We start from the raw sequence: 13,085 nt of genomic DNA, 5'->3' as shown, positions 1-13,085 counted from the left end.
TCCGGTTTGAATGACCTGAGCATGTACAACATGTTCGATTCGAGCACACATGACATCGTAAACACAAAATCCAGAACATGTTGGACTCGAACGTTCGATTTGTTGCGTCATTCAACAGGTTTCATTCGAACAGATACAGTACACTGATGCTCAGAAACCTTCAAGCTCTCACATGTGACGCTCAAATTCTGCTTCTGTACGCATCTCAGTGCTTTTAAACGGAGCCTTTTTTAAACGTGTACTCACTTTTCTGTAGGCGAGCTGCAGGTAGTTATAGGGAATTCTTCTATTGAAATCTTGAATGACATCCTCACTAACTTTATGCATGGACTGGGCTCCGATTTTTTCCTCGATGCATTGATTTATACAATGCGCCCTATAGAGAATAACTTCAAAAATCGCATCAGTCAGAAAGCCGTCAAAGCGATGCTGTTCACCGCATTTCAGCCGGCATCTGATTCTGCTCTGGCGCACTTCAGAGAAACTGTTCAGCGCGCCCTCCATGTACCGCACGACACTGCCATAGTCTCCTATATTAAACGCATCCACTGCGTTATCATAAAGCAGATCGAACGGTTCCAGGGTGGTAGAAGACAGTAGAAGTGAATGGAGGATAAATGCCAATAAGCCGTAGATTTTGGAGTAAACATCCATGTTCTGAAGCTGCTGCGCAAAATATAATGCGCTCTGGGAGTGAACAATAAACACCGTCCCGGCGAGTCTAGTGTGGGATTTTACAAAAGAAACTGGCTAGTGAAAGTGACGGCTTGACTAGCGTAAAGCTTCAACGCAGTTTCGTTGTTACTCATAATGAATGGCGACATTTCAGCAATGACCCCCGTCCCTCCCATCCATTCTGCACGAACTCCTCCCCTACAGCCCACACAAGAATAACAGTTGTCTACCATGACGACCCCCAGCTGCCTGACTTATTTATTGAACGGCGACATAATGATTTAGAACACAAAAGAAACTTTTGAAATATTAACTTAAAGTCTCTATTACAGACACAGAACGTTCTAGAGAGGTCCTCATAAAGCCCTCGAAAGCGCAGACCTCCTGTCGCCGATTCAACAACTCCCTCTAGAGGACAGAAATCATACTGCAGCTCTCCTGAAAATCCACAATGTTTTTTTTTTTTTTTTTTAGAAAATTCACAATGTTCAATATACGTTCACATCAACCATTACATCACTGCTATCATTAGATTAAAAAAAAAATTAAACGAGTAGGATAGGCATATATTCAAGGGATAATTAAGGTGCTGAAGCTTCCGCTAAGAAAATAATGCTACACAGAAGTAAAAATAATAATTAAACACAAAAAAATTATTTTTTTCGTGAAGCCCGTTGTTTTCAGCGTCTGCCATCTCATAAACAACATCCCCAAAACTGCTCTGAGAGATAAACATTTGTTCGATTCATTTGAGATAAAACTACGATCATGTCCCAAACAAAACTCTTCATGGCAACCCGTCTGTACAGTAGAATGCACTTAATACTACTACTGTTACTACTACTTATAAAATGTAAATTTAAGGAATAATCACACAAATTTTCCTACGTTTTAATTTTAGCAGTAGCCTACCCAGGACTGTGTTTGCCAAATACAGTTTTAAAATTATTTTGTTAAACTTTTAATACATTTCTGCAGACTTGTATATCTTTCATGATTTTAGTTGACTTTTTGTTGTTGTTGTTGTTTGTGAATTAAATTTAAATAATCAATTAAAACATAAAAAGTCCAGAAAAAAAAATCATTTTATTGAGAAAAACCTGAATTTGGAAACAAAACGCAATTTGGGGGGGGGGGGTGAACAAAATTAAATAAAATGATTTTCATAGGGCCCTAATCAGTGGACCATCCTTGTATATTTCAACAATATGGCTATATTTTTGTTACTAATTCAAGCTAATTTTACAGTTTATCTGTTGATATAAGATCACAGTGCCCCTTTCCTTGAGACTCTTGAGCTTGAAGACATCTAACAGTTTATCCTCAGCATGTAATACCATAAATAATATTAAAATAACATGATTAAAAGCATAGTAAATGTTTGAGTCGCAAGATGGCGCCAATAACACATTCAAACCAGTGTTTGGCGCGAAACCAAGAAAGCTACACGCAGTGTCAAGAGAGACATACTAGGTTACTGATTTAGATTTTTAATACTGAAATTATTTAATTATAAAACAACCAAACAAGCATGAAAACCTAAAGCTGTCTTACAAGCTTAGAATCTTCTTCGTCTTTAAAAATACATAATATAGTACAAACATCCCTAATACTGTAACACTTTTACTGGATTATAACGCCACTTTCCTCTGTGGTCAAGGCAGAACTTTTAGTTAAGCAATCCCAGCCTTCTCCTTTTCTAGCAGCTAAACTGATTCACAGGTCAAAGTTCAATGTCGTGCTCTTCCCACACATCTAAACATACATCAGAAGCTGTTAAATCATATCACGTTGATGTTAGTCAGCAAAAATAAGAACAATATATGCAAAAATGCAGTAGTTAACAAGAGTTCAGGTGGTATTCAGAAGGTCTCACGATCATTAAACATATTCTTTTCCAGGATTCACGGAGACCGGACGCTTGCTGAGAATTTTGTTGGATTGTAGATGTGTCACGCTGCAGGCGCATAAGAGGATGCCTCCAAATAAACAAAGCACAGATGCGACAAATGCACCAATCAGAGATCTGCCGACCACATACCTACAAAGACCCAGCACAGGTATCAGTATTGAACATCGACCTTTTAGATTCCTAAAGGCATGATGCTCCAATGAATATCAGAAGATATATGAAACAGAACAACACCTACCTATCCGTCTGTGTCTCATTCTGGAAGAAAGCATCAACAATTTCATATATAAACCAGCTGGTTATGCCCAAAGCAAACAGACCTGGTGATAGAAAGAAGAACAAATATATATATATATATATATATATATATATATATAGACATAAGGCTGAATTCTATTTGTAATTGTAGATGTGAAATTGTAGATCATTCTAAGGATAATTTGCTGCTCAAGAAACTATAACAACTGCTATTATTATTACCAATGTTGAAAACAGTGTTTTTGTAGAAACTGTGTTATTTTATGAATAGAATGTCAACATTATTTATTTGAAACAGATTTTTTTTGTAACATTATAAAATATCTTTGATGTCACTTTTTATGTCACAATTTAATGCATCCTTTTTATAATTTTGAATAAAAAGTTTATATGTAAAATATCCAGTATTTTTATTCAGCTCTGATTGACAGAACAGAAAGTTCAAAATAATTTATTTAAATATTTGTTTTTGTAATATTATAAATGTCTTTATCAATGTATTATATCCACCGAAAGTATTAATTTGTAACAGAAAACGAAATAATAAAAAATAGAAAGTTCAATTTGAAAAAAAATCTTTTGTAACATTATACATTTCTTTACCGTCATCAAAAGTATTAATTTAACAAAGTAATCCTTATAAAATACTGTACCTTTTAAGTTTTCTACTCATAAATGCATGTAAATGGTTTCCAAAGAAATATTATATTAGTTTAACTTTAAAGGTGCTCTAAGTGATGTCACACATTTTTTAGGCCAAAACATTTTTTGTCACATCCAACAAACATCTCCTCACTATCCGCTAGCTGCTTGTCCACTGAACACATTGTAAAAAAACGGGGTCTCTCTAGACACCACAGGCTCCACAAACTGGGCTCACCCGCACCACAAAACATAACAAACTGCTCCAGCCAATAACCGACAAGAAAGATTTGGGGGTGGGGTTTGGGGGGTTAGTGCACGGATTAGGAGGAGGGGAGGGTCTAGCTAGCCTCCGTTTTGTTTGACAATAATTTGAACGTCAACAAGAAGTTACAACTCCCGGCATCCCTTAGAGCACCTTTAAAGGGATAGTTCACCCCAAAATTAAAATTCTGTCAATAATTATTCGCCCTCATGTCGTTCCAAACACGTCCTTTGTTCATCTTCGGAACACAAATTAAGATATTTCAGATGAAATCGCAGAGATATCTGACCCTCCATAGACAGCAACGCAACTGAAATGTTCCCAGGTCCAGAAACGTAGTAAATAAATATTTTTTTGCGCAAAGAAAAAAAAATTACATAATTTACTCAACTATTCTTCTCCCCCGAGTCACGTCTTCCACCATTTTAGAAAGTATTACAATGCATACGCATGCCTTCCTCTTAGCTTAAACAATGATTACGCAGATTACGTTTATGCACGACTCCCCCCCCTCAACACACCCCCAATACGTTCCTGGGTACTTTCCAAAAGACGCAACTTGAAGAAGAAGAATGGTTGAGTAAATTATGTTATTTTTGTTTTCTTTGTGCCAATAAAAAAATCGCAAAACTGAAGTTGAGCCACTGATGTCACATGGACTGTTTTACTGATGTATGCTACGATTCAGTTGAGTTGCTGCGATTTCATCAAAAATATCTTAATTTGTGTTCCGAAGATGAACGAAGGACTTGTGCATTTGGAACAACATGAGGGTGAGTGATTAATGACAGAATTTTCATTTTCGGGGGAACTATCCCTTTAAGCAATCAAGACATACAACATATACCATATAAAATCACTTCTATACAAATTAGGTTTCACTCCAGTTTCTGGCTCCGGTTTATTTGGGGTTTTTGAACTCACCACCACACACAGAAAGGATTCCCCCTAAGAAGGCAGCTCTATCTTTCAGCTTCTCGTTCTCTTCTATACATCTCGTGCACTTGAGACCAGGAATGGCCACCAGTGCTGCAAGGCTTGAAAAGACGATGCTGACGATCATTATTGCTCGGCCCAACTGGATTTCATCTGCAACAACACACAGCAGCGGTAAGAACAGAAGTCAGATGACAGATGGATCCATAAAGCACTGGACAGATACTCACAGGTTTGATGAAGAAGAGAATTGTAGTTTGTGCAGACCACAACAGACGACCTGTCTACCGAGCACTGCATCCACAGTCCTTCGTATTTGTCCTGAAACACAGTCTTGTCGTTGTCATGTCCTAGGATTTTCCATTCATTTGTAAATGTGCCTATAATAAGGCCACATAATCCAGTAATGGACAGAATATAAGCGATGATCTGAAGAGCCATGGATGGATTAGAAGACGAATGCACAAGTGGATTTTTCTGTCTTTAATACTACGTGTCCACTGTACTGTAATGCAAGCTGAGAAATCTGGGCTGCTATTTATTATCAGGAGAGTAGGTGGGAATCAACCGTCTTGTCATTCGTAGACAGGACATTAGGTCAGATTTCCCTGAAAGCAGTCCGGAAATATCCAGCTTGAACTCGTCTAGGTGTGAAGTAGCGGTCAAAGTTTTGGGTTGGAAAACAGAAGGTTGTTGGTTCGATTCCCTTAAAATAAGTCAATCCAGATAAAAACATGCTATAAATAAACTATTGCAATTTTATTCTGATTTACTAGCAATGAGGAGGTAATAGATGAGTAGCATTTCATGTGAAATGATGTGATAACAGTCAAACTACACAAATCAACACATTCCTTCTGATGATAAATGCACCACGATCATGATGAATCTTACGGTTTGTTTCACTCCTATTTACTATTGACAAATCCAAAAGATATATTTATCATTTCCATTTATAATCAGGTTTCCTCCTTTTTGTGGGTTGTGATTGTAACACGAAACAAATAGGTTGGTGGGCAGATGGAGACTATAAGTCAGGAAGGCAATTCTTGCCATCCACTACGACAAAATGAATTACCTTTTATCTCAATTCTAGAGCTGTTTCATTGTTAATTTAGAAGCATTTTTAGTATTTCTTACCTCAATCCTTTGAATTTTAACAATATTTATTATTACAGTGTATAATAAATGCAGCTTTGATTAGCACAAAGACTTCTTTCAAAAACATTTACAAATATGAGTTATAACAAACTTTTGACCACCGGTGTATGTGAGTATTTATATATTTATCTACAAGGATTTGTATGTTGCTGTCTTTTTTTTTTTAATTTTTTTTTTTTATTCAGATTTCAACTTTATGTGGAGGTCAGGATAAAATAACCTGGGAAACATTTTGCAATGCCTATTCTTTTATTTATTGTTAAACTTTTTAAATATAATTTATTTTAGTAAAACACCTTAAAAACAAATGTTTTCGATATATATATTATGTGCAAATGAAGAACTGCTTTTTGTTGAGACTCGAGGAGAACTTGTTTGTGTGACACTTTGAAGTAAACAGTGGCTTTAAAGAAACCGAAGAATCCATGCCAGAAACACCAGTGTGATCTACTGCATGCGTTGGCTCTCACACAAAAATGTATTTCAGTATTCAGTATGATGACTGTACAAACACATACTCTTTTTATCGCACGAGTCATTTGTTGCTGCAATTTCCTGTGATTTCATTCTGTTACATCTCCTCAATAAGCCACAAGATTTCAAGCAAATTTTTTTGTTCCAGGCACAAAAGGACAAATTTGATAATGTCTTATATATATATATATATATATATATATATATATATATATATATATATATATATATATAAGGGCATAATCTAGTGCCATCTTGTGTTCCTTCTTTATACTATCTGATTGAAAAGCACATTATCAGTGCTGCAAAGCAAACTGTTCACTCAAAGATCATTCCAGTTATTCCTAATGTGAGTTTCTTTCTTCTGTGCACATTCTTCTAAAATAGCTTCTTCTGTGCTCAACAGAAGAAAGAAACTCATCCAGGTTTGGAACATCATGAGAACGCGTAAATCTTTTTTAGGTGATCTTATCCCTTCAAGTAAGCATAATAATAATTTAAAAAAAATTAATAAATCTGCTTAAGAGTGGCTGAATGAAGAAGAAAATGACTATTTGACTCATATTATACAACTCTTCCTAAAACGATAACTATATTAGTGTCCACACCAACAGATACACTATTTAGGCTTTTATAAGTTATATTTTATTTCCTGCTACTTCAAATGCTCTGGCTCTTAAGAATCCAGTCCCAAAAAAGAAGTAACTATATATATATATATATATATATATATATATTTAGAATATTTATCTTATCAGTTAATAAAATAAATTGAATTATAATTGTATATACTTAAAATGTATACTTAATCTATTACATTAAACACTATTTATGTAATAAATATATATATATATGTTTTTTCTGGAATTATATATATATATATATATATATTTTAAAAAATATATATATTTTTTTATAATTTATATAAATTATAATTTTATCTTTAGCAGGGTTAATTCAGAATAATCAGGGCATTTCCCCAGTCATCTCGATGGCAGAATGTGTCCAAAATGACCTACGTTCACCGGATAAAGTTTCTTAATGACTTGCGTTTGGAACTTAATGGAAATAGCTCTAAAGTGTAAGTGGACAAGCAGTCAAACGTCAGTTACTTGTTCATGTGAGAACTCATGGTGTGTGTCCTTCAGGACTGCGTCTGCTGCTCTCAAACCAGTCCGATGTCATTCCTGGAGACACAGCCCGGGGCCCAACGACACACAACTGTGGGAGTGTATGTGGCTTTCTCTCTCTCTCTCTCTTTAAACCACACTAGTCTGGTGTGGACTGAACAAGATTTTCTGAGGGAGCAGGCTACTACAGGTTACTAGGCCCTAAAAACACAGAAGAGCAAGCAAATAAATGAATAATAACATTCAAATCACTCACTTATAATTCCCTCTGCATATTACGATGTGGAAAGTATGTGGAGGAAAAAATAAATAAATACATAAATGCTCACTTAGCCTCAGCTTTAAGTTCGACTCGAGTTTAAGGCTGGAGTTTCCATCTCTGCAAAAGAAAAACAAAATAACCAACAGGGTGGACTTATTTTGTAGAAGCCTGATCAGTATGTTTTTATTCAAACAGAATAAGTTTTTACATGCATATCGAACCTGTTTGAGGCTGGTCTGCAGTGTGAGTCGACACACCCTCATGTGAGCACCTGTACCGGTTTTTCCTGAAGATGTGCCGCAGGCTCAGCGGCCCGAACAGAGTCAACGACCAGAAGAACGCAACGCCTATAGAGCCACATTCACATTCACATTCACACACCCACAGCCTCCACTTCACAGTCACGGACGAGGACAGTGTCGAGGCGAGAGCTTTAAAGCTGTCTGGAGGGTGTCAGCTCTGAGTGTTGGGTGTTTTCGGGTGTCTCGGAGCGCTGTGTGGAGGATCGTTCAGGTGAGCCGCTGTCATCACTGACAGCAAGGTTTAGTGGCGCGTGGTTGGACGTGCTGTTAAATACGATAAAAGTTAACACTTACAAGTTTTTTTTTTTTTTTACAGAGACTAGGTGTACATGTTTGGTGGGTTCCTGCGCTCTTTCCTGGAATGTAATTTTATTTTTATTTTATGTTTTTAGCACGCATGTACACCTCTCAGGGCTTTGGTAGTTGTGTCGCGTCTCACGATGCGTCGCGTTTTTAAGATGGCGCGTCAGTCATGCTGCTGTCTGTTCATAACTTATTTATTTTTATTTATGTGGTCCTCAAAAGGAAATGAGAATCCAAGAACGACAAGGGAGCAATAATAATAATAAAAAGAAATAATAATAATAATAATAAAAGGCAGTTTACAGGGTGTGTGCGCGGTTTTTTTAAGTTCCACAGTAACTTTTACAGCTAAATCACATTTATAAAATGGAAAAATAATAAAAAATAATAATACAGCAGAAACCGAAAAGCAGTAGGCTAAATAGACCCAGAAAGGCGTCTGTAATACTTAAAAAAAATTAAATTATATATACAGTATATAGTAGCTAATACTAGTATACTTAGAGCTTTATTTTTAATACTTAAAATTAATAGGTTTGGCATGTTCAAATGATAGTTCAGTTGCATTTAATATTTTTGAAAGTAGGCCCACTTGAATATATATATATATATATATATATATATATATATATATATATATATATATATATATATATATATATATATATATATATATATATATATATAAATTCAGGTTTTATCAGAAAATCTAACATCGTATTAATTAGCTTTGTTGCATTTCACTGCATTTCTTGAATTTTCACTGTGATAAATTGATTTTAAAAGTAAAGATGTTCCATATAACCCCCTGGTTTATATAAGGCTATGTAATAAAAAAGCATGTATGATTACTATACACAAACTTTAACATTTTTCAAATATGATCGGAAGAAGTGATAAAATGTTGAATTAAAACAGAAAAAAAAAAGTTTCGGCTGAAATATTGCAGCACTATACTGCTTGAAATTTAATATTCAGCACCGATGCTCAAAGATAATTTCCTGTTAAAGCCTGTTAAAGTGGACATGTGGATGAAATTTCAGAAACATACTCCTGTTCTGTTTCAGATGTTGCATAAAAGCTGTTTCCCTGCAGTTTCTGACCTGCAGTGCACACTGCTAGGAATCGTGGCTGAGATGAACAGCAGGATTTCAGTCATTGTTTCTAGTATTGTGCGCTGCAGACATTCAGCTTCTTACCATGGACTGCCTCGAGCCATATGCACAATCCCAAGAAGAAAAGTCTCGAACACAGTAAATGTATGGCACACATATGTACAAGAAGTACTCTTGAGTGCCGCTGGATGGCAGCAGAGCTTAAGGAGAGTGAGGCAGAAGCACAGGAGAGGCTTTCTGTCACCTGTGAGGATCAGTCTTCGGCATGCAGGTGAACCCATAGACATAATATACGTAGACGCCTCATGACGTGCTGGAGCGTGATCCAGCGTCGCCGCCATATTGGTTGGGTCTCTCCACTCAACGCTAGCACCAGAGTCAATCGGAGTCAACGGAGAGCGAGCAATTATGCCCGTATTTTGTGCAGCTTATGGTTGCAATAACCGACGCATTATTGATACCAGATCGCATGGGATTACATTTCACAACTAAGATTGAATAAGATTGAATAATAATTTAGGTTATTTTACCATTTATACAATTAAGTCATCGTAACTAACTTTACTTACGTTTAACGTTCAGCAGAACTGGTAACTTTCTCTCATTATCTCTTGCTGTTTTTTTCTCTCTCTTCACACACAAGGTTTCCCAGTGATACAGGCTTGAGGAGGCAATGGGAAGTTGCTATAAGACGGGAGGGTTTTGTTTTTGAGAACCATCATTTTATGCTTGTGTCATTTGTGGTGTCTGTATTTCACAAAGTAAGGCTGCACCACATCGCAAAATTAACTATCCTGGAGTTACAGAGTGCAAGCATACGCAAGAAGCTGTGCAAAACAGTTCTTTTTAAAGGATTTTAGCTCCCCAGTCCCAGTTGCAAGCCTGACAGGGTAATGTAAGATGCTGGAATGACCTGGAATTATAACGTTTACTTTAGGCCTTTAAACGCCACACCACCAATCTAACCTGCACCAGCTCTTTTACTGCACTGGTCACTGTACTTTACACACATGCATTTGCACTAATCATATTTTGCACAGACTGCACACTGTTCTAGCTATTACTGTAAACTGCCTAAAGCTGTTACTGTACAAAGCACAGTAAACTATTTCTATGAAAACATCATTGCACTACTGTTATTCTGTATATACTGTAATACATTGTTTAACAATACTTTTACACACTCATCCAACTGTATTTATTATCACTGTTCTCACATTGCTGCTGTTCATAATGCATATATAATCCTACATTGCTCTGTTCATAATGTACATACAATCTCTACATTTGCATTCCTATTTATATTCTGTACATACTCTGCTCAATACTGTATATAGTAATTCCACTATACATTCTGTATATCATAGCTTCACTTACTCTGCACTTTTATGTATATAAAACACTATATTCTTGCACTTCTGGTTAGATGCTAACTGTATTTCATTAGCTCTGTACTTGTACTCTGCATAATGACAATAAAGTTGAATCTAATCTAATCTAAAAAAAAATCTGAGCTGGTACAGTATATATGGGAAGCTTGTACGTATATGTGTTACAGAAAGTGAGTGAGTGAGTGAGTGAGTGAGTGAGTGTGTGTGAGAGTGTGTGATAGTGTGTGCGTGTGTGTGTGTGAGAGAGTGTGTGAGAGTGTATATGTGTGTGTGTGTGTGTGAGAGAGAAATAAATTCAAATGAAAAATCAAACTTGTTTCTTTATTAAAATATAAAATTCATTCATTTATACATTTATCAATATTCCTGTGTGAGTGTGTGAGGGAGAAATAAATTCAAAATAACAATCAAACTTTAAAATATGAAATTCATTCATTTATACATTTATCAATATGCCATTGTTTGTGTGTGTGAGAGAGAAATAAATTCAAATGAACAATCAAACTTTTTTCTTTATTAAAATATAAAATTCATTCATTTATACATTTATCAATGTGCCATAGTCTACCATATGTCTTTGTTAAAGAGCGTAATACAAAGTCTTTCAACATGAAAGCAGAATTTTTCAATGTGTGACAGCGTCCTGTATCATAACTAAGTCTCTGCCGTTTGTAACAAACCAAACCGTGTGAAAATCCGGTAAAAACTCGGGGAGTTATGATCATTGTAGTTGAGGATACACCTTCCTCGGTAGAAATAAATGCGGCGGGCGGCGCATTGGGGACCCATCCAAGATGGCGCCGCGCTGATACGTCCGCTCCAATAGGCAGCGTCAGTCTATGAGGCGTCTACGTATATTATGTCTATGGGTGAACCTGCCCAGGAGACTTTGAATTCATTAGTAATTCAGTGTTTTCTGCACAGGATTTTGCATTTCATCATTTATTTCCACTGATTTTAAAGCTTCTGTTTAATTGCTGTTGTCTTAAGTTAGGTAGTTTTATGTAATTGTCCAGGATCAATGACAAATAAAGATGAAAAAGAAAAATATCGGGGGGAAAATCTTGTATATGTAATATATATAGAATGTAAGTTGAATATTCATGGTGGTGTTGTGGTTTTCCATATATATATATATATATATATATATATATATATATATATATATAAACAATCATTATTTTACTTAAAAATATATGTTTAAAAAGCAAGCTCCCCTTTGTGATATCACTTCCTGTTCTGGTTTGTCAAAATGGCTTACTGGTTAGTGATTATACTGTTTAAATCATTTTAAAATTAAAGTGCTTCAAAACTTAATAAAGAAATAATAGAATTCCAGACTCCCAGTGATTTTAGCACTTTAATGATCGGTTACATGCTTCTTTTCACTGTACATTTAGTCAAATGATAATTTGCAACACTGCTCTTCTATATTATAGATTTTTTCATAGAACTATTTTATTTTTAATTTTTCACACATTTAAAAAAAAAATCACAGATATTTAAAAGGTTTTTTTGTTAGAAATAAACAATTGTTGTTAAAGATAAATCGGGACAAATGGTTTTAAAATTGTATTTACACAGGTGTTAAATATTGGTAAACAAACGGAAATCAAATAATAGCAATACAAAACAAAAATCAAAGCAAAACAAAACTTTTGTAAAGTTTACACACTTAACTTCACTGATCCTTTCACTTAAGTTATTTGTATCAGATAAACTGGATTACAAACACTCACCACTGACACAAACTTTCCCTTTTAAACTCATTTATTTGGTATGTACAGTTGGCCATTGGAAGCTATGAGAATGTGCAAGATACAAACGTTTCCAGCAGCAGCTGATTGAAAAATAAACAGCCATGGACGTCTTCTTCATATGTTGAGTGGAAAATGCTTAAGTCTCTTGTCGCTCGTCACACATATACATTTACATCGGCATATCAGGTGCGAAAACTTCAGTTTGTTTGTTACAGCCTCAAGCACAACATCTGTAAACCGGATGTTTTTCTACCGGATCACACGACCATCAGATGTTGACAGTTTTACAGCAATACTTTTCTAGAAATCCCTGAATGCTGAATGAGATTTGGCACATAACCCATCTAGCCAATTACTATCAGAATGGTAAAGTACAAATTATCTTGTCAAATGCTACAGTGTGTTGCAAAATGCACCGTGTTATGCACTAGATTGAAACGGCATTAAAGAGAGAGAGAGAGATGCACATTCATCACTAAAACACACACGTAACGTGATT

The 13,085-nt window shown here is 35.5% G+C and overlaps 2 protein-coding genes and 1 long non-coding RNA gene across 3 annotated transcripts in view; all 3 read right to left on the bottom strand.

Annotated features, from left to right (window-relative positions):
* The window catches only part of LOC132131162 (prolyl 3-hydroxylase 2-like), a 48,518-nt gene extending 47,682 nt beyond the window's left edge, over positions 1–836 (bottom strand). The window contains exon 1 of the mRNA XM_059543150.1: positions 247–836. Within this exon, the coding sequence (XP_059399133.1) occupies positions 247–654 (408 nt within the window). The 5' untranslated portion in view covers positions 655–836. The remainder of the gene's footprint in view (positions 1–246) is intronic.
* Positions 837–2,170: 1,334 nt separating this feature from the next.
* Positions 2,171–5,713, bottom strand: LOC132131996 (claudin-1-like). The gene is made up of 4 exons (XM_059544207.1): positions 4,919–5,713; positions 4,677–4,841; positions 2,826–2,907; positions 2,171–2,716 (listed from the first exon to the last, which is right to left on the bottom strand). The coding sequence occupies exons 1-4, from the start codon at positions 5,127–5,129 to the stop codon at positions 2,557–2,559; spliced, it is 618 nt and encodes a 205-aa protein (XP_059400190.1). The 5' UTR covers positions 5,130–5,713; the 3' UTR covers positions 2,171–2,556.
* A 1,566-nt stretch (positions 5,714–7,279) lies between these two features.
* LOC132131913 (uncharacterized) lies at positions 7,280–8,063 on the bottom strand. The gene is made up of 3 exons (XR_009428971.1): positions 7,937–8,063; positions 7,783–7,832; positions 7,280–7,654 (listed from the first exon to the last, which is right to left on the bottom strand). It is a non-coding gene; the product is annotated as an uncharacterized LOC132131913 (long non-coding RNA).
* Between the last annotated feature and the right edge of the window lie 5,022 nt (positions 8,064–13,085).

This window comes from Carassius carassius, chromosome 48, assembly GCF_963082965.1.
Source record: "Carassius carassius chromosome 48, fCarCar2.1, whole genome shotgun sequence".
Classification (NCBI taxonomy): Eukaryota; Metazoa; Chordata; class Actinopteri; order Cypriniformes; family Cyprinidae; genus Carassius; species Carassius carassius.
Note: the sequence above shows the minus strand (reverse complement) of the source record. Positions and strands in the feature narration are given on the sequence as shown.

What these genes read in the sequence shown, in the direction of transcription:
- LOC132131996 (XM_059544207.1), bottom strand. Translation starts at nt 5,129, where the DNA reads ATGGCTCTTCAGATCATCGCTTATATTCTGTCCATTACTGGATTATGT. An exon ending in TTCTCTTCTTCATCAAACCT is followed by an intron (nt 4,842 to 4,918) that starts GTGAGTATCTGT and finishes GTGTTGTTGCAG; the next exon opens with ATGAAATCCAGTTGGGCCGA. An exon ending in AATCCTTTCTGTGTGTGGTG is followed by an intron (nt 2,908 to 4,676) that starts GTGAGTTCAAAA and finishes TTCTATCACCAG; the next exon opens with GTCTGTTTGCTTTGGGCATA.